This window comes from Sorghum bicolor, chromosome 6, assembly GCF_000003195.3.
Source record: "Sorghum bicolor cultivar BTx623 chromosome 6, Sorghum_bicolor_NCBIv3, whole genome shotgun sequence".
NCBI lineage: Eukaryota > Viridiplantae > Streptophyta > Magnoliopsida > Poales > Poaceae > Sorghum > Sorghum bicolor.
Window position 1 is genome coordinate 43390728 of NC_012875.2, and position 26451 is coordinate 43417178.

Sequence of the window (26451 nt, forward strand, 5' to 3'; positions counted from 1 at the left end):
TTACTGTAGGTCTCCAAATATATCAAAGTCATCAAGAAGGTTGTCCTCACTCTCATCCATTCGGACGCCTCCACTTGCACCGACGACCCCGTCGTCGTGCTTCTCAGACCGAGCTTCAGGCTCAGTGAGGAAGTAGGACTCATGTTGACCTTTACTTTTGTTTTTGCTCTGCTGGTAAAGGTCAACGAGGTGTTTGGGGGTGCGGCAATTATGGGACCAATGCCCCTTTGCTCCGCATCTATAGCAATCGTCTTGCTCTTCCCCACTGTGGTCACCTCTTTCCTTCTTGGGGTTGAATCTACCTTTGGGCTTTCCCTTTCCTTTGACTTTGAACATGACACCCCTCTTCCCCTTCCACTTTCCCTTTCCACGGCCCCTCTTGTGGTTGCGAGAACTCTCAGCAACATTAGCATGTGCTTCAGGCACAACTATGGAACCAGTAGGTTGGGCAGAATGATTGTTCATGAGAACCTCATTTTGTTGCTCGACAACAGATAGTACTTCACTCAACTCAGAGTACTTGGTGTACCTTGAGTTTCTATACTGCTGTTGAAGTACAATGTTGCCGGGGTGGAAGGTGGACAAAGTCTTCTTGATCATATCAGCGTCAGTGATCTTCTGGCCACATAGACACAGTTTGGTCACAATCCTATGCAAGGCGGAGTTGTATGCTGCCACAGACTTGAAGTCTTGGAAGCGTAGGTTGATTCAGTCTTGTTGTGCTCTAGGGAGCACAATAGTCAGTTGCTGGCTGAAGCGGTTCTTCAGGGACTGCCATAAGACTAGCGGATCCTTCTCCGTCATGTACTCGCAATTCAAGTCAGGATAAAGGTGGTGTCGCAGGTAATGCAACGCCTTTGCCTTGTCCTGCTTTGTGCGCTCATCCTTGCCAGCTTCAGGCTGGACAATGGTATGATCGAGGCCCATGCCATCGAGTTTGATCTCGATGTCGGTTGCCCAAGTGAGGTAGTTGCTGCCATCCACGGCGAGCATCTCGAAATCCCTCTTTGCGAAGTCCGACATGCCTGCACAATTAATACGTAGGATTAGTAGATGTTGGTGCGTAATCTTCAGGATTACGACTTAATATAGTCTTCAGGACTATATATAAATTTCCCAGGTGTAATCTTCAGGATTACTTTGTAATTAAATATTAAGAATTGCAATAAAATAAATGTATAGAATTTAAATATAATATATAATTGCAGAAAATAAATAATAGCAATAATAAATAAGAATATGGCGGACTTCTGGCTACACATGATTCACGGACTTCGAGCCGTGTAGTTGTATAGCGGCTTCGGGCGCTAGTATCTGCAGGACATCTGCATGCCATAATAGCTCAACTGTGCAAGCCTTAATGGCTCAACCTTCCTTATCCTCTTTAGAAAAAGGGGCTATTGCGTTCTTACCCTTGTTTCAAAGTCGAATTGTGATTTTACTCTCGCTTTTGTCACCGTTGCGATTTTACCCTTACTTTGTCAAAACGAAGCTTTATTTTACCCCTACTCCGTGAACAGCCAGTAACAGTGTTAAATTGGCTTGGCAAGGACAACTTTGCCCTTGTAAAAATACCCCTACTTTTCTGAATACATTGCGGTTTTACCCCAGTTTTCAGAAAAAAATTGACAGCAACATTAGACAACTTGTTACATATATTTCCACACAGCATGCAAATATAGATAGATAATATCAGATCAAAAGAAAATATAGCAAAAGTATGCATACAACTCCAACCATTATCCAACATACAAGTCTAACAAAAGTAGTAGGTAATAGTGAGATATTACATATTCATTGTCATACATCACACTATTCCTAACATTGCAGCCAATCTCCCTCCTCTTCCTCTTCTTCCTGTTCCAGCTCTTCCTTCAATTCCAGGTCCTGCACTTCCTCTTCCACTTCCTCTCCCTCTTCCTCTCCCCCTTCCTCTTCCCCTCCCCCTCCCTCTCCCACTTCCACTTCCACTTGCACTTGCACTTCACATGAATGGAGAAAATGGTTTAGTAAACAAATTGACTAAATAATCAGAGTAAAGGAACAAAAATCAGCATGACTCACATTGATGCTTGTGAAGATGACTCATTTTGAGAAGATGGTCGATTCCTCTTTTGACTAGCAGTTAGACCTCCTTGACAATACTTGGCTATATGTCCTAGTTCTCCACATTCTGAACATGGTTTCCTTTTCTTGCTAGTGGTGGCCTCATCAAAGGACTTGATCCTAGAATTTCTTGGTCTTCCTGGTTTTCTTCTTAGTTTTGGCTTCTTGATTTTATAGCCCAAATCAACACGTGGCCAATTATCTTTGGATGCCATTGGATTGAAAGAACATGCATATGCCTTTTTGAACCGATCAATAGAGAAGTATTCATGCACAAAGTCATCCATTCGTACCTCTATACTAATCTTTGAAATGAAAGCTAAAGCATGTGTGCATGGCTTTCCAGTTACTTGCCATGCCCTACAAGTACATGTTTTTTGGCCTAAGTTGACTGCGTACCTGAATCTGTTCACAGTTACTTCAACATTTCCAGCCCCACATATCAATACCTCATGGTCCTTGATACTCTTGGCTTTAGCATTTAGAGCATGGATCACACTTGGAATGATTGTGCCTGACATTTTTCTAGCAATCTTGGCTCTCAAAACAAATTTCTCAATGATCATTTGTCTTATCTTGTCATGCATATCCACAATTTGAAAATCCTTAGTTTGGGACACCCAATTGTTGAAGCTTTCAGAGAGGTTGTTGTTGATGTAATCTACCTTGCATTCTTCCCCAAATAGGCTTCTACTCCACACATATGGATGATTTTCATCTAACCAGGATAGTGCACTAGGATCCTTCTCCTCTATGTTTCGCATGAAGTACTTGAACTTGTCTTGTGTGAAGCTCTTGGCAGCTGCCCACATATTCTTACCATAAAGCTCATCACCGTACCCATTCTTCTTCATGTTCTTCCACAAGTGCCTCATGCATTCTCTATGTTCCACTCCTGGGTACACATCATCTACAACCTTCTCAATTCCTTTGCCCGCATCTGTACTAATGACCAAGCCTGTAGGAGTACCAATAGCCTTCTTTAAGTTATTCACAAACCAAGTCTAGCTTTCCTTAGACTCGGTCTCAATGACACCATAAGCCACTGGAAATAGGTTGTTCTGACCATCCACTGCAACAGCTGCTGCTAACTGACCCCTCCCCCTTCCAGTCAAGTGTGTGGCATCCATGGCGATGTAGGGCCTACATCCTTCCAAGAACCCATCAATGCATGGTTTAAGAGTGACAAAGAACCTACTGAAACACAAATCACCATTGTCATCTTCTTCAGTGTCTATGTCAACTATGCTGCCGGGTACTACTCTTAGAAGCTCAGCTTGATAAGTTGGCAACAAGTTATAACTATCATCCCACTTGCCATATATCATGTCCATTGCCCTTTCCTTGCCTCTTAAAACTCTATAATATGGAATTTCTATCGAGTACTTCTTATTGAGCCTACCTTGCAACTCCTTTGGTCTCATTTCAGGGTCTTCTCGCAACAAATCAACAACTCTTTCAGCTACCCATTTATTGTTGGCCATGGTTTCACCACAATTGTTGAATGAACCACAAGAATGCTTTGGACCACTAGTCTTAACCTACAAGGAAAGAACCATTTTATTAGTAAATTGCTGCACACTAATACATGCAAATTTTAGTTGCTGGTTGCAAAAAACAGCAAGGAAAAAACCATCTTACTATGAAAAATAACAAGGAAATTACCTTACAGCCAATGTACTTTTTGCTTGTAGATGCAAAAAACCGCCACTTGCAACCCTCATTTGCTCTCTTGCATATGGCTCTAAATCTAGTCTGGTCCTTTTGCTTAATCTTGAAAGCATGATTATTCAAAATGGCATGATGTGTAACTGCAGCCTTGCACTGATCCACATCTGGGAACACCACATTTACATCAATGTTCGGGTTATCAACATCATATGAGAAGGGTGGAGGGTCATATTCATCTTCATCATCAACAACTTCACCATCAGGATTAAAATCTAGGTCAGAGCAATCATCACAAGAATCAGAGGATGCAGCCAAGTCACTATCATAGCTGCTATCACTTGCTGCCATAAGTGAATCATTGTCAGAATGTATGCACTCAACTCCTACACCCTCCTCATTATCATCACCCTTTTCTTTTGATTTGGTGGATCTCTTTTTTTATGGCTCTCTTTTTTCTGGTGGCTCTCTCTTTTTTGTTTGTGGATGTGGGTCTCTCAGCGGTGTTTGTCTCGTTGGTGGGCACTCTATTCCTCAAACAAGGGTGGCATCTACGTTTTGTTGGTGAAAACTGCAAAGGACCCTCAAAATCATTAATTTGGGCATTAATGTAGACATTTTTCTTGTCTTTGTTCAGTTCAAACCACTCAAGTAACTGCTCATCAGTTTTAATCTCAATAGAATCTCCACTAAATGTATCCTCCAATGCACGCCATAAAGTTATATACTGTTTTGAACCCCACATGAAGTGCTCGGCTATGAAATTAACTAGTTGCAGCACGTTGAAGCTATGCATGTCAACAACTTGAGTAGGCAAGATTCTACCCTGCTGCCATGATTTTGGTCCCCCATCAGGCAAACTGAAAAATGACAGAACCCTAACAACCAGATTCAAATTCATATGATTTTGCCTACAAATCAGAGAAATTAAAACCAAATTAGCGCAATTGCCTAGAGCCTAAGATTAACTCGACCCGTAACTGACCAATACACTTAGAGGTCAAAATTTATACCTACACACCAAGTCGTCGTCTCCGGAACCGCCATCCTCCGGCTCCATGGCTGCCGGCGTGCGTGCTGTGCCCCTGCTGTACGTCGCGGCCGCGCAACGCTCCTGCCGCGCCCCTGCCCTGCACCAGTGCCGCGCGCCTCCAAGCCCTAGCCGCGCGGCCCAGTCGCGCTAGGCTGCGCCGCCCGGTCAGCTGTGCCGCTTGCGATGCCGCGCCGCGCGCGCCCGCGATGCCGCACCGCACCGCCCGACCGCGCTGCCCCTGGCTAGGAGGGATGGCCGGCTTCCTGCGTCGTCGAGTTCCGTCGGGAGGAGAGAGACGGACGCAAATACGAGAGAGAGACGCAAATACGAGAGAGAGAGAGATTCGTGCGGGTGAGGGGGAAGGGTGAGTGGATAAGGGGCAATTTTGTCCTACCTTTTTGTTAGCTTGGCTGTTCTTGTTTTTTTTTATTTTTTTATTTACAGAAATGACTAACGGAGTTATAAATAGGGGTAAACTGAGGTTTCATTTTTACTAAGCGAGGGTAAAATTGCAATGGTGCGAAAAGCGAGAGTAAAATCACAATTGAGCTTCAAAATAAGGGTAGAAACGCAATAGCCCCTTAGAAAAAATGCCATCTTATCAGTGCATGGGCACTAGCTGCTGCCCTCTAGGTCCTGTGGTTTGACCAGACTCATTTCTATCATTTCCCCTCTCTCATCCTTATCCCTTCTTTCTCAGAAAGCAGGTAGAGAGGAGGACGCGAGGAGCACTTGCCCAGCCATGGTGCAGTGGGCTCAGACGTGGCCACCCCATGGCCTATGGCGTGCACGCGCGCGGCTCGCGGCGCCCGGGTCCGAGGCGCGGCCTCAACCGGCCAGCGCTGGGTACCAGGCGCGGCCGGCCTCGCAGCTCCTACGCGGCTCGCAGCTGCTGGCCAGGCATCGTTCCCTGCAATGGCTGTCGCGGCCATGGCGCGTGGGGCGCAGCCTCAGCTCGGTGGCCAGGGGCGCGCGAACGTCTCGGCCGGGGTGCGCGGCTGCGACTCCAGCGGTTACGCTCCTGCAGGGGGCGGGGTCTCGCGCGAAGGTGGGGCTAGAGGTGCCCACACGTCTGCGTTCTCATCCGTACGTCTTCGAGACGTCGGTGGCTCGGTCCGTACGCTCATCTTCAGAATGGCGGCGAGGTACTAGTGTTCGTGCTTTAGTGTGCGTGCTTGTTCATGAACAAGAAATTCGAGCATCAAATGAATCGATTTCTTACCTATTTACCTTTTAGCTCGGTAGGGCTCGTGCTGATAACGTGTTAGAAATCGTTCACTGGATGCTCACAAATTTCACTCACTCGCGAACACAGACAGAGAGATGAGGAGAATGAGAGGCTTTGTAGTTCACTTTCACTTTTCACTTGTACATCTCATCAGCTGAAAGAGACTCTCTATTTATAGAGGGACAAAGAGAATGAATACAAGTTTGTACAGTGTTTGAATCTCTTGAAATTTCTCTCCTCCTTCATTAATTTGGCCACCATTCAAAGTCCATATTCTCATACGGTTTCTTGACTTTGATTTTCAACAAAAACATTATATTTTAATTTTTTTTCAGCTGGTCTTACCTGTCTTCCTCACAGTTCCTTGGAACATGTGAAATCGTCAAGCGATATACTCGTCGCTGGCTGCTTACCTCCCACCTCGCCCCGTCTTCCACGTGCACTCGCTGGCTGCTTACCTCCCACCTCGCCCTGTCTTCCATGTGCACTTGGGCTGGCAACTTCACCGGCACTCCCCATACGAAAACTATCATGGTTTCTATAGACATTAATTATAGTATCATCTAAACATTTTGCTGATGTGACAAGATAGTTATTAAAGAGAGAGATTAAAAAATAATAAAAACTAGGTCTAAGTTAGAAACCATGTCTACCCGAAATCCAAGACATAAGTGATATGATTAGCTAAGAATAAAGAGAGAATGAATGTGATTAGATAAAAAAATATTCTAAAAAAACTATCTATTGGGACCATAGTTTCTATATATAGTGTCTATAAAATTTAATAGGTATAGAAACTAGCATTAGGAGTGCCCTAACGGACGTCCTTAGACTGTCTCCAACAAAGAGACCCAAATGCAAAAATAGGTCCTGCACAATACTTTGCATACCAAAATCAGCCTCCAATAAGACTCAAACGCATGACCCATTTTGGGTAGAGGCCGAATGGAAACGCAAAAAAACATCGCGCGCTTGCAAAGACGCAAATCCCTGGTGCATGGTGGCCCACGGCGAGGCGCAAAGGGAGGACAAGCCAGCACGCAGCAGTCATCTGCGAGGGGCAAGGAGTGGGGGCCGCGTCCACGGCGGCAGCGCCGACGGTGGAGCTGCTCACCATCTTCTCCGGCAGCAGAAAATGAAGCAGCCGACGACCTCCTAGCTCAGGCATCTCCCGCAGGAAGGGGCGAGGAGATGGTAGGCCTGCGTGGATGGAAGGAGCACCGACGGCGGCGTCTTCTACGACGGGGTTGGCGGCGGGGCCCTACACTCGCTTGTCCCTGCAAAGGAGATGGAGAAGACGAGGAGTGGGGCATGGCGAGGAGATGGCAAGCCCGCATGGACGGAGGGAGCACCGGCGGCGGCGTCTTCTACGGCGGGGGTTGGCGGCGGGGCCCTACACCCGCCTGTCCCTGCGAAGGAGATGAGAAGACGAGGAGCGGGGCATGACGAGGAGCGGCCGCGGTAGGGCGTGGTCGGCGCGGCGAGGGACAGCCGACCCGCGGAGGAGGCGGTGCAGCAGAGGTGAGCCATCATGGGGGTAGGCAGCAGGATTTGGGGCGCACTCTGTTGGAGGAGCGATTTGGATGGGGAACCTATACACTGTACCCGACCTATATCAGAGATTGCGTGTTGTGTTTGGGTAGTGGTTGTTGGAGACAGCCTTAGTGTTAGGCCTTGTCTAGTTCACCCTAAAACCTAAATTTTTTTCAATATTTTCCGTTACATCAAATCTTGATGCACATACATTAAGCATTAGATATAAATAATAAGTAATTTCACAATTTATCTGTAATTTATGAGATAAATTTTTTAAGTCTAATTAGTCCATAATTGAACAATAATTAATCAAATACAAATAAAAGTATTACAATAACCAAACCTATTTTTTTCACCAACTAAACAAGGCCTTACAACCACTTGAAAAGCCTTCTCTTTCTCTAGTTTTTAGTGTGCGCATAATAAAATCATTATATTTCTCTAGTTTTTAGTGTGTGCATAATAAAATCATTATACCGTATCGTAGATAATCTACAACCATATCTAATATTAAAGCGGGTAAAAAACTAAATAGCACATGTAGCTGTAGATGACTTTACGGTATCGGATCGGGTAAAAAACGGTAAGCTAAGAAAAACTAATATAATATTTAATCATAATATAGAAAAAAATAGGTGATAAAACAAATAGCATATGTAGATGACTTTATAGTAATAAAATAAAGATTAAAAATATTTCACATAATAGAGTTGATATAGATAACTTTTTGGTAATTAATAAGATAATGACGTGAATAGCTTGTATAAGAGGATTTGTAGCTAGTAGAACATTTAGTGAGAAATAATATGAACATCTTATATGAGCAGATAAAACATTTAGTAGGATTTAGCTTTACAAGATCATCTCTAAAAAATTAGTCAATTTATTAATTTAGCTAATTTTTATGAATAGATAAAACAAGGTAGTCACTGTGAAGCAGAAGATGACGAAAACTGCCAATGACTAGGTAGCCGTTGCGGGTACAGCACTAGCGACCAGGTAGCTGCTGCACAAAAGAGAATCAGGTAGCCATTGCAGAGTAGAAACAACTGTGTCCGTCGGCAACCATGTAGAGGTATTAACCCTTATACCCTTATGACTCGACATGGTTGCACCATTAGAGATGGTCCAGCCCACAAGATGAAGACGTATGGCGCAAGACACTGGTTGGTGTGTACGACAAGGCTACAAAGATATTGCATAAAATAGGATATTTTACTTGTAATTTTGTTCCTTGACAGTATATAAGAAGACGCAGAGGTCCCCTAGAGGACAGGTCACATAGATATCTTATCGGATCTCATATCATATAACAAAACAGATCAAACGCAGAGCGTAGGTATTACGCCCTCACGGAAGCCGAACCTAGATAAAAACTTGTGTTCATCTTGCATCGCCATTTAGTTCGTTATCTCGCTCACCTCCATCTAATCTACTACTTTGGACATATCCTTAAGTAGATTGTCAACCTTATTTCGTCGATAGTGGCACGCTAGATAGGAGATGTGCGTGTGGGCTCCAGACGAGCAAGATGGGAATTTCTTCACCAACAATCTTCACATCGGCATCCTCATGCACGACGGGTGATTCAGCCGCAACGCACAACGTTGCTGAATCACACTGGTGGTGTACGTAGCGTCCATCAACAAGCTCACGAGCCTCAACGTCGACACGTTTCGTGGCGAGAACCATGATGTAATCTCATGGCGAAGTCATCACCATGCGACCAGATCCAACACATCCCGAGGCAAATTCGAAGCAACGCAGGATGATCTATGCAAGGAAGGGCCACAACAACTCGGCCCCCGACGGCAGCATGACAAACTGATGGATTTTGGAGTCGGAGGCAAAGCTGGTCACGCCCTATTCCGACTCCCTAATTGGACTCCAAGAGGCATATAGGAACGTCAAGGCTAAGTACATGTAGTGCTCGTGCTGTGCACGGAAGCAAGTCATCTACTCACCACAGAACTGTCAAGCGAGCCATCTAAATCACATCTATATACTCGGATATCATGACTCGCCGGCTCCTCTACTCTACTCAGCATCGATAAAGCTAAGTCAAGATTTTTTATTTAGTTGTCAAAAAAAGATTTTTTTATTTAGCAAAATACATACTTTTATTTACCATATTTCCGACTACATCTACTTTCCCCGTCTACTATGGGCAGGAACCGATATGGCACCCTTGCCATATGGACGATTTCCCTTATGACAGCACATCAAGCTGGTCCGCGACAGGACTCCGTCACGACGAGCGGCGGACCGTGGTCATGATCATGTATGGCCTTGTTTACTTCCACTTCAAGACCTAAAATTTTTCAAGATTCTTCATCATATCGAATTTTTAGACGTATGATAGAGTATTAAATATAGACAAAAATAAAAACTAATTATACAGTTTGGTTAGAATTTACGAGACGAATCTTTTGAGCCTAGTTAGTCGACAATAATTACCACAAATAAACAAAAATATTACAGTGTGGTAAAAAAAATTTTGTTCAGAACTAAACACGGCCTATGTGTTACAAAGCAGCAAAGGAGGACGCATGATCTCCAGTGCTATGCATTAATTGGCTTGCATGTACGGCCGGGCGGCAATCGTCCTCATCCATCATAACTCATCAATCCTTGCCCTCGACTATGACCTTGTTTAGTTGTGATATTGTAGCACTTTCGTTTGTTTGTGGTAATTATTGTCCAACCATGGACTAACTAGACTCAAAAGATTCGTCTCGTCAATTTCGACCAAACTGTGTAATTAGTTTTTATTTATATATATATTTAATACTCTATACATGCGTCTAAAGATTCGATGTGACGGAGAATCTTGAAAATTTTTGGGTTTTTGGGTGGAAGTAAATAAGGCCATGAGTACGACTTCGTGCGTCTGAGCAATACATCCGAGCTCCGTCCGAGGTCCCAAGCGGATCCTCTGACCTGCTCGGCCTACTTACTCTGATCACCTACCACATCGCAATGATAATCACCACGAAGAACGATACTATAACAACCACGACCATCATCATAGTGATAGGTGAAAAAGCTTGAGGGTTAGATAATTTTATCGCCACCGACTAGATTTCTGTCCAAAGATAAGTACACTTCTAATATTTTATATAATTTTTCGTCATGATATTCTCCATAATGTCCTCGATATGATTATTCTCTAAACAACTTTTATCCACGTATACCATCTCCAAACATTTTTTTGCTTAATGGTTAGCCGACCATTTCTATCTTCTACTTAAGTTTCGTAGAGCCAGCACTATCTCCGACTTCTCCCTACACGTGCACGAGATCCACCCTCTGTGTTTTGAGTGGTCAGCAGTAGCTCTCTAGCGAGGCTGGCAATCATACATGTCCCTAGGCTCCACGCCACAGTAGAAACAATTGTGTCCGTCGACGACCATGTAGGGGTATAAACCCCTATACCCTCATGGCTCGACAAGGGCCGCACCATCGGAGGTGGCTCCGCCCATAAGATGAAGATGTGCGACGCACGGCACTGGTCGGCGTACACCGTAGGCTATAAGAAGATATCATACCAAATAGGATATTTTACTTGTAACTTTGTCCCTTCATAGTATATAAGCAGGGGTAGAGTTCTCTTAGAGGACAGGTCATATAGACCTCTTATCAGATCTCATATCATACAACAATACAAACCAGATGCAGAATGTAGGTATTACACCTTCACAGCGGCCAAACCTAGATAAAAACTCTTGTGTTCATCTTGTGTCAACATCTAGTTCGTTGCCTCGCGCACCTCCACCTAATCTACTACTTTGGACATACCCCTAGGTAGACTGCCGATCATATTTCACCGACAGACCAGATAGTTGCTGCGAAGAGGAACAACGATGGCAACACCAAGCACCGAACAAACCATTTGTAGACTTGTAGTAGTGCTCTAGCAAAGCCTTTATGAAGGACCTTGACATCTGTAGACACCAACAACGCTAGTAGAAGCACAGTAGCTTTGACAACACCTCCAAGAAGGAACATGGTGCATGCTGCACCGCCGACGGTTGCCCGAGCAAGTCGGACTAGGTTTTCACCCAGTTGTTGTACGACCTCCGGAGCAGGCACCCATAACATCCGCAACAGTGACATCAATGGTAGAAGGTTGAAACTGCCAGCAAGGGCACCATGACCACAACAACCTCGACACCACCACCGCAAGAAGGTCACCGGATACCATCATCCTCGGCCACTAGCGTTCGGTGAGCCACCCTGAGGCAAGATGAAAGCCCTAGTTTGGTTTTGGATAATTGATAAAATCCAAGTACTAACCTTTATGCTAAGTGTTTGAATTAGATAAGGTTGGTACATGTCAAGTGATAGAGCAAGAGATGATCATGGTGATGACCTCAAGATGATCAAGTGCTCAACTTGGAAAAAAAGAAAGAGAAAAACAAAACCCTATGGAGATCATAGCAAAGGTATTGCTTAGGGTTTTAGTTTTGGTGGTCAAGGCACTACAGAGGGTGTGATCACATTTAGGATAGATAGTCGTACTATAAAGAGAGGAAATCTTTGGCTAAGTGGTTATCGAGTGTCACTAGGTGACATTGTTCATGTACATGCATTTAGAACCTAGTGTGCTAACTTAACCCTTAAAAATATTTGCAAAAATATGCTAACACACGTGCACAAGGTGGATCACTTGATGGTTAGCACATTTGAGCAAGGGTTGAATAGGTGGAGAGGGTTTGGGTTCTTCTCTCCCTCCTCCGAGCTTGCGAGGCAGGATTTGGCGCTTTTGAGAATCAAATGTATACTTTCTATAGTGTCGGAGGCCAAGTTGAAGAGAAGGCGAAGTTATGGGACTGAGACACACTCAGGCATCAGATGTTGGCCCAACGTCCGGTACGTTGTGGACGAGGGATGCTCTTCTGAGCAGTGCATCAAAGCGTCCGACGAGTTCACGTTAGACGCTGGCCAAACACTGTTCGAGCATCTGGTGCATAGTGACATTAGCAGGGCCACGAGCTAGGGTTTCAGCATTGTACGCTTGCTGTGTCCAGTGACCTACCATTGGACGCGTTTGATGCACCCTGAGCGTTTTCAGACCTCTCTAAGTAGCATCCGGTGTCTAGGTGCAGCGTCCGGTGCGTAACACCTGATGCGTTCGACGCATATTAACTTTGCGCTTTAATGTTTAAGTAATCATTGGAAATCACCGTGTCATGTTTGACTGAGGACACATGGCAGCGATTCAGAGCGGCTGTCAAGGGATCATCAAACACTAGGCAGCGTCCGACGCCCCTGATAGAGGCAGCCCCCAAGGCCTAACGGATCTATTTGGAGGGGGCTTATAAATATGTGTTGGCTGGCTTGGGGCTCACTCTCTTGATATTTTTGACAAACTTGACATCCTTGTGAGCCTAAGCAAACACCTCTCACTTGTCTCCATCATTGATTCATCATCATAGTGAGATTAGGAGTGATTCCAAGTGCATTTGCATGAGTGATTGCATCTAGTGGCACTTATGGATCGTTGTGGCTGTGGATTTCTTGTTACTCTTGGTGGTTGCTGCTACCTAGACGGCTTGGAGCAACGGAGGAGCATTGATATGAGTTGGTGATTGTTCGTGGTCATCTCCCGGTGATTGTGAAGGGTCTTGTACCTTTCCCAGTGGAGAGCCAAAACGTAACTCTAGTAAATTGCTCGTGTCATTGAGTTACCTCACTTGTGGGTAGGTTCTTGCGGTGTCCTATTGAGGATGAGGTTCGTGCAACATCTCTTAGCCACCGAACCACTAAGTGATGGTCGACACAACAGGAGCTAGCATGTCAGCAAGCACATGAACCTCGGGAGAAAAATCATTGTGTCCATCTCTTGTGATTGATTGGATTTCTCCCGATGATTGGTCTTTATTATATTGGTTGGTTCATTTGCCTCTACACGTCGGTACAAAAGTTCACTCATACTCCTTTACATTCCTGCAAATTAGAGTAGCTTAATTTCTTGTATAGAAACTTTAGTTAGCTCTCTAGTGTAAGTAGTGACTTAGCTATTGATTGAACTTAAAGTTTATAGCAACTAGAATTGTTGGATAGGTGGCTTGCATCTCTTGTAAAGCTAAAGCAAATTGGCTTACACTTTTTGTTATACTAATCATTTGCTTTAGTGCCTTATAGAATTTTTAAATAGGATATTTTAAACCCCCCTCTAGCCATATTAGGACCTTTCACAAGATGACCACTACGGGTGCAGCAAGGCTGCCGCCTCCGTGGCCCGGCTAGAAGGCCATGCCCACAACCCCGACCAGTAGGTGGGGCCACCATAGGCAAGCAGGGAGCCATGGCTGCTCGAGGGCCACACTGCCAGAGAAGGGCAAGCAGGAGCACAACTACACATCCGCTCGGCGTCCTGATCTACGCGCCTGCCCGCTAGTAGGAGGTGGATCTGGGAAGGTGGGCACCGATGCGGCCCTCTGAAAGGTCCTAATATGGCTAGAGGGGGGTGAATAGCCTATTTAAAAATCTACAAACTTACTAGAGCAAGAGGTTAGTAAATAACAAAGTGAAAATTTTTGCTCTAGCTCTAATGGGGTGTTTGCAAGCCACCTATTCAACAATTCTAGTTGATATGATCACTAGGCACACAAGAGCTATGTCACTACAAGCTACACTAGTGAGCTATACCACACAAGGCAAAGTGAGCAACTAAACTAATTACACTACTTTGCGGAAAATAAAGGATAGGATGAGATATTTATACCGCCGTGTAGGGGATGAACCAATCATCAATATAGACAATCAAGCACGGGGAGAATGCCAATCAAATACAATTGAGACACCGATTTTTCTCCTAAGGTTCACGTGCTTGCCGGCACGCTACGTCCCCGTTGTGTCGACCAATACTTGGTGGTTCAGCGGCTAAGAGGTGTAGCACGAACCTCATCCTCACTAGGACACCGCAAGAACCTACCCACAAGTGAGGTAACTCAATGACACAAGCAATCCACTAGAGTTATCTTTCGGCTCTCCGCCGGGGAAGGTACAAGACCTCTCACAATCACCGGGAGATGGCCACGAACAATCACCAACTCGTGCCAATCCTCCTCCGCTGCTCCAAGCCGTCTAGGTGGTGGCAACCACCAAGAGTAACAAGAAAACCGCAGCCAAATCGATCCCCAAGTGCCACTAGATGCAATCACTCAAGCAAATGCACTTGGAATCACTCCCAATCTCACATAGATGAATAATCTATGAAGGAGATGAGTGGGAGGTGTTTGCTTAGGCTCACAAGGATGTCAAGTATGCTAGAATGCCAAGAGGGTGAGCCCCAAGCCGGCCAACACGTATTTATAAGCCCCTCAAACAAATAGAGCCGTTGGCTCTTTCACTAGGCTAAAACCGGGGCCACCGGACGCTCAAACAGGAGGCACCGGACGCTCAACTCCTGCGTCCGGTGCTCTAGAAACAGCCACGTGTTGCCCTATCCTCTTTCGCGCGTCGATCTCTAACGGTCACCTGCAGAGCACTGGACGCGGTCAAGTTAGCACCGGACGCGTTCGGTGCACACCGGTCTCGTGCGCAGAGAGGTCTGCAGAGATGCTCGATCACCGGACGCTGAGCACTGGACCGTCCGGTGCTCACCAGTCTCATACGCAAGGAGGTTCGCAAAAAGCGCAGGGCACCGAACTCTCTTCACCGGACACACACTGAGCGTCCGATGCAGTCAGTCAAACACACCAGCTGTAGTCAAGTCACACCAGACGCGCCAACAAAGTCTATCCTGTGTCTGGTGCTTGGCGTCCGGTGCCTAACCCTAACAGGGCCAGGCACTGACAGTACACCGGACGCACAGGCTCAACGTCCGGTGCCACCAGCGACTTCCTCAAATTTCCCACCGGCGCAATAGAAAATATGCACTTTATTTTCTCAAAAAGCGCTGAATCCCGCCTCGCAAGCTCGGCGGGAGGAAGAGAGGAACCCATCCTCTCTCTACCCTTCAAACTCCACCTCCTTCTCAAAGTGTGCCAACACCACAATGTGTGAACCAACATGTGCACGTGTGTTAGCATTTTCACAACTATTTTCTTTAAAGGAGTTATGTTAGCTCACTAGGTTCTAAATGCATGCACAAGAACAATGACACCTAGTGGCACTTGATAACCGCTTAGCCAAAGAATTCCCCTCTTTATAGTATGGCTATCTATTCTAAATGTGATCACACCCTCTATGGTGTCTTGATCACCAAAACCAAAACCCTAAGCAATACCTTTGCCTTGAACTCCATAGGGTTTTGTTTTTCTCTTTCTTCTTTAACAAGTTGAGCACTTGATCACCTTATGGTCGTCACCATCATCACTTGCTCCATCACTTGGCATGTACCAACCTCATTAAGTCTACACACTTAGTATAGAGGTTAGTACTAGGGTTTCATCAATTATTCAAAACCAAACTAGGGCTTTCACCCTCTGAATCCGTGATAGACCCCAAGTCAGCCACGATAACACTGGTAGGTGCGCGGCCGATCGCCGCACGCTGGTCGCCACACCATACCCGGGGCAAGGTGTGCTAGATCTAGTCCAAGGGGGTCTAGATCTGACTTCGGCCGCGCCACCGGCCATGAACGCTAGCCGCCCTTGGTCAAAGGAAGAGGAGAGGGAGAGAGAAAGAGAGAGAAGAGGGAAGAGAAAGGTGTTGTGGAATGCTATTTTGGATGTCACAGCTGGCTGTCGTCGCCACTAGCAGAACAGCGGCGGCGGGGAGGGGGGAGCAGTGGTGTGTGACAGAGGTGGAAGAGTCGCCTCCCGTGTCGCCCTGTATGGAGAGCGACACGGGGGCTTGTAGAAAATGTCCCCAAAAGCGGGGTTTTTATATTAAAAAACTTCATAATCATATTGTATTCAAACATAAACAACAAAGTAAGAGATGAATGAAACTCCCGTTTACATTACATGGAATTAGTCACCTTGCTACTGGTCATAAAAGCTTAAGTGCTCCTAAACAATCAACTCACTGGCATTTAACAGCCTGTTTAGTGTTTAAATAAACATTGGAGTTTGTACAACTAGCGAAGATGACTAGACATTTAACAGCATGGTGAATTTAACACTTTTATTTTCCTGAGTAATAATAAAAAATGCCTTTTCCATAGAAAAATTACAGACAAATAAAATAATCACCGAAATATTGCACAATCCAGTCTGAACTTTGTTCCTGTTTGAAATGAGCAACGGACATACGGAACAGATTGTATTACAAGTCAATGAAGATGCGCAAGCCGTCATGAGCTAGCTGTACGGGTATTCCTTCTCTGGAATCATACATACAGGCTTACACATCAAACAAGGCCGTTACAGAAAATAAATAAGTATACACTCCCTTCCAATCACACTATTGATAATTTGACCACCAGTATAATAATTATTTCCAGTTAAACTTTTGTAAATTTCATACCTGATAGACCATTCCGCCAACATCTGGTTTTCTCTCTGATGCTCAAAAAAGTGTCCCATTCCAATCAACAGAGCTCCTTTAGGACGGATTCTCTTGATAGCATCAAGACTCTGCAAAATAGAACATCGGTTTTATGGTGGAGAACAAATTACTTCCCTCCACAAGGAATACTTGACAGTTTGTTAAGAGAATCTGATTAAACGAACTTCAAGGGAAATATTAGAAGTCCATGAAAATTAACCTCACTCAGAGTTAAATGGGCGCTGAAAGAATCTCCCTGTTCAGAATATGAAGCCCATGTCAGACCATCAACATATTTGACAGCATTTGGGCTTTAACTGTATCAGATAATCAGAAATTTTGTATTCATCAATGAAACGAAATATGGAACACTTACCACTCCATGCAAAGTGTTTGCTTCTAGTATAAGAAGGTCAAGTTGTCCAGCACCAGACTTTGAAATAACTAGAGGCAGACAGCATCAGCAATTCAACATTACATTCCACTCAGTGACATGGAGCAGTAAAATATGCAGGAAACAAGAGAAGCCAACTAAAAAAAGCTAGATGTTTGGCATGTGAAATTATGTTTTGCAACCTTGTCAAAACTATTAGATAGCTGACATATACATATACATATACATATACATATACATATACATATACATATACATATACATATACATATACATATACATATACATATACATATACATATACATATACATATACATATACATATACATATACATATACATATACATATACATATACATATACATATACATATACTAAGACTATGGTCTCCAGGAAGCATACTGAAAGTGGTACCATTGAATTTGATCAGATGAAATCACTGGAACTGGTGTGTAGATTTTTTTTGGGGGTTCGATACCCCACCTAGCAACAACATATAAAATTAACCTGCTGCATTATCAACCACATTCATAAATAGTGTAAAAAATTTTGGATGCAACTGAATAAATTAGTACCGTCTTCTCTTTCATTATAAACCATGCCTTTAACATGTCAGTGAAAAACGCCATGTTGTATTGATTAAAAGTTCTCCTATCTATAATCCATAAGAACAAATATTCTAATTATCTGGAGAAACGGACCAAGAATTATTTTTTTTACCATGCTCAGTTTTAGGTAGAAATCTCGAAACATCAGATAAATATGCAACTTTGGATCTCCTCCCAAATAAAAAGCCTAAGCAAATATACCCCTCTCCGTGCATTACCTGAACATAGAATAACAAGCTAAGTAACAACACTCTAGAAGGCAAACATGTAACAAGATAACAATGCTGGTTGTTGTTACCGGCAATGGCATAAACTCTAGCCCTGATGCTACAAACGGTTTGTCGACATCATCCTCAATTATCTTCCAGTCAATTTTCGCTGCTTGGGCATCTTCATCGCCATCCTCTGGCTTTTGCTCGATCAAGTAGGGGAATCTTCTTGAGATACTGTAAATTCGGTGGTTGGTATTACATGACACATTGTGTTCGTGACTAATGCAGTGCAGTTATTCAAATGTCATTCAGTGCAGTGCACTAAGAAAAAGCTCGAGGTGAAGGTGAACCTGTCCATGGTGAATTGTGTGAGAAAAATAGGAATTTGTTCAATGTCATTTCTGCCATTCCTTGGTTGTACCACCCAGACTTCATCAAGGCCTAAGACAGCATCTGCGTGCTCATGAGTCAGAATGATCTGCAGTGCAGAGAACCCTCTTAGTGCTGCTGTCATGAGAATTGAGAGGGTGAACATCAGTTGTTTTTAGAAAAGAATGCACTGTCAAAAATCTCACTGTGAATCAACGGAAGGAACTTTGTGGTGGACAAACCAACGGAGAACCCTCTTGGAGGGAGGTGTTCAGCCTGAAAGCAAACGGGCATATGCATTTGTCACTACTAAGCACTAGGAGTGTAGGATGTTCTATGACCAATGCACGTGTACCAAGGTTCTCTACTTTCCTACTATAGAATCAACAAAGTGCTCTCACAAAGTTATATAAACACTCCTATATATATAGAACATTAATGTGAGAAAAAAAGATATATCTTCTGGGAGCAAAATTTTAAGGGAAAAGTATATTTTTCACCCTTTTTTTCTCGGATACGCAGGAGAGCTGTGTATCATTGTATTATAAAGGAAAAAAAGGTCCGAGTACAATACCATCTCATGCCGGAACCATACATGAGAAGGTTGGGACACTTACAACATAATCACCTATGATACATCTGACGACCAACCACCTGGCACCTAAACAGAGGTCCCTACCCCATCTAACCGAAGTGCTTGGAGCTTCATAGCTCCAGCCAAGCACCATAATTGGGTACTCATCTCTAAACTGCCTCAAGACCTCATTAACAGATGGAGTAGCTCCATCAAATACACAAGAATTGCGATGCTTCCATATCAGCCAAGTTGTCCGAATGATCAGCGAATTAACCCATTTTTTGTACTCCTTCTTGACTCTACGAATGAGCTTGGCCCACCAATCAGCAAAGCTATGATCATTCTGTTGTGGTACTGCTTCCTCCATTTCCATAGGCGAAAGGATGTCGCACCATATTTGTCGTGAGAACACACAATTAGTGAGTAGATGTTGAATAGTCTCCTCCTCCTAGTCACATAGTGGGCATCTTTCAGGATGTGACAATCCTCGGTGAGCAAGCCGATCTGGTATCCAACATCGGTTTATAATGACGAGCCAAATAAAAAATTTACATTTTCCAAGGGCCCATGACTTCCATAAACGTCAACAGGCTCAAGTGTCACTTAACCATAGAAGAAAGCTCGGTAGGTTGACTTGGTTTTTCACCCTTTAACTTCCACGTTAGCTCTATTTTGAATGTTGAACTACAAAAATTGGGTACCGAAAACCCTCCAATTGTTAAAACCGGACAAATTTAGTCCTCTAACTAGTTTCAATACTAGCTTTATATTTTCTCTAAAAAAAACTGGTTTAATCTCTTAAAATTCATAAGTTATCTTAATCCGAAATAAGAAAAAAGTGAAACCAATACAAAGTTTTTTTTTTCAAAAAATGTTATCTATCATTGGTGTTCTATTTGGAGTTATTTGAAACTTATTTGTTCAGTAACTAACGAATAGATAACATCTTTAAAAGGAAAAATGGAACTAGTTTCATATTTATCTGATTTAAAATAAACTACTTATGATTTTTTATATTATTTTCAGAAAATAGCAAAGTACCTGGGAAACATACCAAATTGCGGTTTTCATAATTAGAGGTTGGAAAATAGACTTTAACTAGATTTAAAATCGGGTTTCTAGGAAAGTGAAGCATGAAGCATCAAATAAAGCGCTCCAGAGTGTTAAATCATTTAGAAACGGTGGTTAAGTATAAAATTAGAAAGAGGAATATCATTGCCAAATGGATTAACTCATGTTAGTTCAAGCAGAAACTCGTTGCCCGTAGAAGTACAGTGTGCACCTGTAGTTGGGGTTCCGCTCCGGAGGGAGGGAGACGCCCATGGAGCAGACGTCGCAGGGCGGCGTCGACGGCTTGAGGAGGCACCATGTGTCGGGCAGCGCGCCGGAGCAGCCCGTGCCGAGGAAGATCAGCGACGAGGATGAGGACTGCGGCGCCGCCGCGCCCCTGGTAGGCGACTCGAGCGGATCGGGCTCCATCGATCCCTGGACGGATTGGACCTTGTTTGTTTCGTTGGGAGCTTGGGACACTGGATTCATGCCTCACGATCACGAGGGGATAATCTGGTTTTGCTCTCGTTCTCTTCCGGCACGGTCCTCACCTTTTCAGGGGTTGTTTAATGGCGCCGCCGGGCGGCGGCGGGAAAGTTTTGTTTTCCTGCCACTTGTTATTGACCTCGACAAGACTTGGCCACCCTCCGTGTTACATCCACTTGAGAAGCCTTCTCTTTCTCTAATTTTTATTATTGTGCGCATAATAAATTATATCGTAGATAATCTACATCTATATCTAATATTAAAGCGGATAAAAAACAAAATAACATATGTAGATGACTTTATGGTATAATAGAATAAAGATTAAAAGTATTTTATATCATAGAGATGATATAGATACTTTTGTAATTAATAAGAGAATGACGTGAATAGCTTGCATAAAAGGATTTGTAACTAGTGAAACACTTAGTGGAGAACGATGTGAACACCTTGTAGGAACATATAAAACATCTAGTGGGATTTAGCTCTGTAAGAGCATCTCTAATAGATTAGCGAAAAAATTGGCTAAATTTACTGATTTAACTACTTTCTAAAATAAATTTGATAAAAAAATTATTAGAGTACTCCAACAGACTCTGTATGCGTGACGGAGGTAGGCTATCCAAAACAAAAGTGGAAAATGAACAAAATAGGATAGAGAGCTACTAAATTTAGAGAGACATTACAGTCTGTTGGAGACGTTTTTTCTTTGATAATAGCCAAATTTACCTTTGCAAAAATAATTTGGCTAATTAATCTTTTAGAGATGCTCTAAGAGTATATAAATTTAAAATTATGCGAGTTCAGTTAATATTAAATATATAATAAAAAATAACTAATTGCATATATTGTAACTATTTTGCTAGACAAATCTTTTAAGTCTAATTAGTCTATAATTTGATAATGTGGTGGTACTACAGTGACACCTTAAAAATTTACGTCCCAAATTTAACACAAGACCTAAATCCAACAAAAGTAGCTAACTCATTAGTCATTACCATTAATACGATCGTACAACAAATTATGCATCTCATTGTAATGCAGGTTGCATGGACATGTTTTCTAGTTGAATATAATAATTGGATCAATGACGCATGGCTGCACGTTGAAAAAAGGAAAAAAAAACTACACGTTCAATTTCAGCTCGCTCACGCCTCTCTGGGCTCTCGTTAGTGGTTATGCTCGGCCTATTCAGCTATTTGAATCTTATTCTTTTCTTTTCAGAAGATTATAGACTACTTGGTCTACTTTCAATATGCATGGATAGCCCCCAACAAAAAAGAAAAATCCATGCATAGCCACCGGCAAAATATTAAGTGCAAACTACATTTTCAGTACAACCGTGAAAACTGTTTGCAAAATCATGTTTAGGAGTTTTCAAAAAAAAAATGCAATGCATATCAATAGTTCATCTGTAGATATGCATTGAACAATTTTTGAGATTCAAACTCATTTTGTAAAAAGTCATATTAAAATAAAAAAACATTTGCATATGCACTAGAGGACAAAATTTGTTATTTTCATATGAATTTTCTTCTCTAGTGCATATGCAAATGAAATTTGTTATTTTCATATGAATTTTTACAAAATGAGTTTGAATCTTAAAATTTGTGATAGTGCATTGTAGATGCACTGTTGATGTGCATAGTTTTGAATTTTTCTCCTACAGCTAAAAAGAACAAAAGTAAGACCACCACATGGTGCGACTTTTTTTTGGGGTGGCTCCCCCTCCAGTACAATACCTCTAAGAGGTGGAAGGGTGAAAATTGAAATAAAAAAGGAAAGGACTCCTGTTGCAAATTTACGATAGAGAATAGTATATAATCAGGGATGTGGAAGGGTGTGAAATGAAATAAGGAAAAATAAAGGATTCCTGATATAAAATTTCATCTACGACAAAAAATCTCGGTCCCTCATTGAGGAAAGAAAATTAATCGCTCCTCATCTAAAGGAAAGAAAATTAATCTCACCACTATCTTGGGACGTCTTCCAATAATGCCCAGCTTCAACGCACCCGCGGTCCGACATCCTCTACCAGCCTTAATGGTCTCCACAATCTCCCTCGCCGGCAAGAACAGCTTGACGAATAGGCATCCCTGCCCATCACCTGACCTTGAGGCAGCCCTAGCACCGGAGAGGGAGCTGACATGGACCTACGAACACCCACCAATCGAGCATCACAGCCCATTATGAACGCCCGCCACCTATTCCAGGTGCTGCTAATTGGCCTACTATTCATTAATCGACAATTCAATTTTATTTCTATCTGTCTATGGTATAGTAATTGGTTTCGGAAGGGAGAGTGGATTCAGTTAGATGCGAGGAGGTAATCGTCATTGTGAATTTCCTCTAGATGGCGCCAACGCACACGGTCCAGGGTAGCCGATCGATGCCGCTGCGGACGTAGCGGCGATGTAGGTACTCAGGCACTCACAGTGCAAGACTCTATCACAGAGTCCAAGACAATTAACTACATATTATTTATGGTATTTTGCTGATGTGGCAGCATATTTATTGAAGAAAGAGGTAGAAAAAATAAGACCCCAAGTCTATTTAGACTCTAAGTCTACATTGTTCAAGGTAATAAATAACTTCAGACTCTATGATAGAGTCTGCATTGTGAGTGACCTTAAGAGCAAGTTTAATAATACAGCCTACTTGCTGGCTGTAAAGTTTTTTGTAGCCTTCTTACAGCCCACTCATACAATAATGAGCTATTCACTATTAATATATGGCCCACTTGTCTCTCTCACAAAATTTCTTGGTTCTTGTGCCTAAGCTGGCTGTAAAGCTACAGCCCGCTTCTCCTCTCTCTTTTCTCTTCTCTCCTCCACCTCAACATTTAGTCAGCTTACAGCCCACTATAATACTTGCTCTAATCGATCGATGGCTTGGCCTCCGCCGATAGAACTGTCTTGGCCATCGCTGGCCGCTAGGTTTGCCGTGGCCTGCTGGACTACCATCCCCATTGCTATTTTTGCCTCTGATCCCTTCCCTATAGCAATTTTGGCCTCCGTGGCTTGTCGCTATGTGCTACTGTTACTACTGATGGCCGGCTGCAAGCTGCTGATGCATGCCTACCTGCTACCGCTACCACTAGATGGCCGGCTGCTGATTGCATGCTATTGTTGCTCAATGTTTACTAGATGGCCGGCCGGCTGCTAGTGTGCTGCATTATTGAATTATTAGTTTCTGTAATGTTAGCCATTACTTAATCATAGGATTATTGGAGGAGTAGAGGATGCCATCCTAAAAATATGGAATATTGACATAGCCATATGCCAACGGGAAACCTGGTGTCACAACTGAATCTCGAAGAAGTGATAAAGCAAACAAAGAGATTTATTTTATCTATTAAACAACTGGTATCATCTCAGGATTGTCCAACACACTGTAGATTTGCTCGGAACTGGCCGAAGGAATGGTGAGAATATAACTGTTATTTTTGAGAATTGGTAGGGATCCGGTATTGTGCATGCAAAGGTCTGGATATCCGATAAAAAGGATGTGTGTATAGGGTCAGCAAACAATGATTGGAAATCCCTTACCCATATATATCCGGCAAAAAACAAATTATGTTACATTTGAAGTATAGTGCTGACAAAGCAATTTGGTTAACCTTTGTGTCACTACTTTTAAGTGCATTGCAGGTCAAGGAGCTTGGAATCTATTTGCTGATTGCCCAACTCAACTTCTTACACCATCAATATCAAGCCTGGGGTAAGCTATGGCAAGTTTAATTTCTAGAAAGGTTCCATGCTGGTATCATTTCCTACAGCCAAAAGAAAGATGCAGGTTTGCATCTCCCTCTGTAGTTTGCACCATTACTACATAAATGGGAATAGATTACGTACAGTGCATCTGTTAGGCTAACTTATCTGCATTTGTCTTAATTTTGATCCAACTTTAATTATAAAAATGCTCGGTATATACTATCCTACTTGAGCTACCTTTCCTTTGCACCACCGAAATAAATTCGTGAAGGCGAAAAAATCTCCATGGAAATATATGTTCGGGACATTATTCCATAATTAAACCTTAAAAGATTATTTTTTAAAAAACTTTCATGAATAGGTGTTCATGGTCAAAAAAATGATATTGTAGACAATCACGCTTAACAATAAAAAAGTTTGGAGTGGGGCGAAATAAGTTGTGCATGAATGTGCATGTTTTCCCAATGTCATGTTAAGGCTGATTATTTTTTTAGTTTTGTGTCAAGATTCTTGATTTTGTTTTGTAATGATATTGTTGAATCCATGATAATAAAGCTCTCTTTGGCAAAGAGGTGGGTTTTCTTGTAATAATATTAGATCTAGATCTTTTCAAACTAAGTATTTTTTAGGTAAATCATTTTTTGTTGTTTAATTTGCATTATCAAATGTCATAGTCGCGTTATCAAATGTTCCGCTAACAATTACCTATCAAATCACTCAATTCTTGAACACATGTAGTAGCTTGTCAGTTTGAATATCTATTTGTAGGTGACATTACTACATCATATGTATTTGGTTTTAATGTCGCCACCATGCAGGCGACTAGGAAACCTAGGGGTCTTCTTTGAGCAAGGCGAGCCTTCAGGGTGGTTCATTGGCATCAGTGTTCTAGAGCGTTGTGGGATTGGCAAGGCCGTGCTTTTTGAGTGCGAGTGCACATGTGTGCGTGCTATGTACCGTGACAGAGAAAGGGTACTGCCTTGGGCCTTTTAGGTGGAGAGACCACGATGGTGGCCATGGCGAGTGCAATACCGGCGAACAAGGTAGGTGTGGGGGCTCACCGTGGGCTTGAGGTAGCTAAAACGGTGGTATAGTGGCGAGGTGTGGTCGTGGTGAGTTGGTGCATTGTAGGTGTCGGCAAAGCAGCAGTGCTGGTGTACCTGGTCATCCCATTCCCGGCAATATCGAGCGGCTTTGTATAATTTTATCGTGCGATCTATGTGTTGTAGTAAAAAAATTTTACTATCCCGTAGCAACGCACGGGCCCGCTACCTAGTAAGAACTCTTAAGAGCATCTCCAACAACTTGGCAAAATTCACTTGTCAAATCTTGAGTTATAGCAAGTTGCTAATTTGTTTAGCAAAAGAAAAAAGGATGTGTCTCCAATAAGTTGCTATTCTCACTTGGTAAAAATAGAGGATGACAGATGGGACCCGCTCACTTGGTAAAAGAATATGTGTCTCCAACAAGTTGCGCTCGGGATAGCAACTTGGGATAGCAACTTGACAAATCTCGGCAGTAGAAACCTTTGGATAGCAACTTGGGAAATTTAGCAAGTTGAGATAAGGAGTTGTTGGAGGAGGATTTTTATGCTTTTAGCAAATTTGGTAGGATAGCATGTTGAAATACCAAGTTGTTGGAGATGCTCTAAGTATAGTTTTAATGGGGTTTTCATAGATGGTTTGCATTGAATATTCTGCCCAAAATGTGTTCCCTCTAAAGAATACTATTTTAGGGCCTGTTCAGTTAGTGTGGAATGAGATCAGGAATTATTTTCGCTGACCAATGGTACACAAAACTAGACAATCGTTTCAGCTAGGAATCCTTGCAGGTTTCTATTCCGATTCGTCTCGCAAATTACAGGTAAACTATATAATTACTTATTTTTTATTTATATTTAATGCTCCATGCATATGTCGCAAGATTCGATATGACGGGGAATTTAAAAAATTTTGCAATTTCTTCTTGGAACTAAACAAGGCCCAGGTTTAGATGATTATTTGCACAACCAAAGGATATCGAAGATAATATG

General features: G+C 42.9%; 2 protein-coding genes and 1 pseudogene across 2 annotated transcripts; all 3 read right to left on the bottom strand.

Moving 5' to 3' along the window:
• LOC110436473 lies at positions 1–600 on the bottom strand. The gene has a single exon (XM_021463574.1). The coding sequence runs from the start codon at positions 598–600 to the stop codon at positions 1–3; it is 600 nt and encodes a 199-aa protein (XP_021319249.1).
• On the bottom strand, positions 2735–5116 carry LOC110436661. The gene is made up of 3 exons (XM_021464106.1): positions 4788–5116; positions 3772–4049; positions 2735–3647 (listed from the first exon to the last, which is right to left on the bottom strand). The coding sequence occupies exons 1-3, from the start codon at positions 4819–4821 to the stop codon at positions 3111–3113; spliced, it is 849 nt and encodes a 282-aa protein (XP_021319781.1). The 5' UTR covers positions 4822–5116; the 3' UTR covers positions 2735–3110.
• On the bottom strand, positions 16791–20773 carry LOC8075286 (annotated as a pseudogene).

Coding starts and splice junctions, on each gene's coding strand:
- LOC110436473 (XM_021463574.1), bottom strand. CDS start 600: ATGATCAAGAAGACTTTGTCCACCTTCCACCCCGGCAACATTGTACTT.
- LOC110436661 (XM_021464106.1), bottom strand. CDS start 4,821: ATGGCGGTTCCGGAGACGACGACTTGGTGTGTAG. Junction 4,050..4,787: donor GACGACGACTTGGTGTGTAG/GTATAAATTTTG, acceptor GCTCTGACCTAG/ATTTTAATCCTGATGGTGAA. Junction 3,648..3,771: donor AAAAGTACATTGGCTGTAAG/GTAATTTCCTTG, acceptor CTTTCCTTGTAG/GTTAAGACTAGTGGTCCAAA.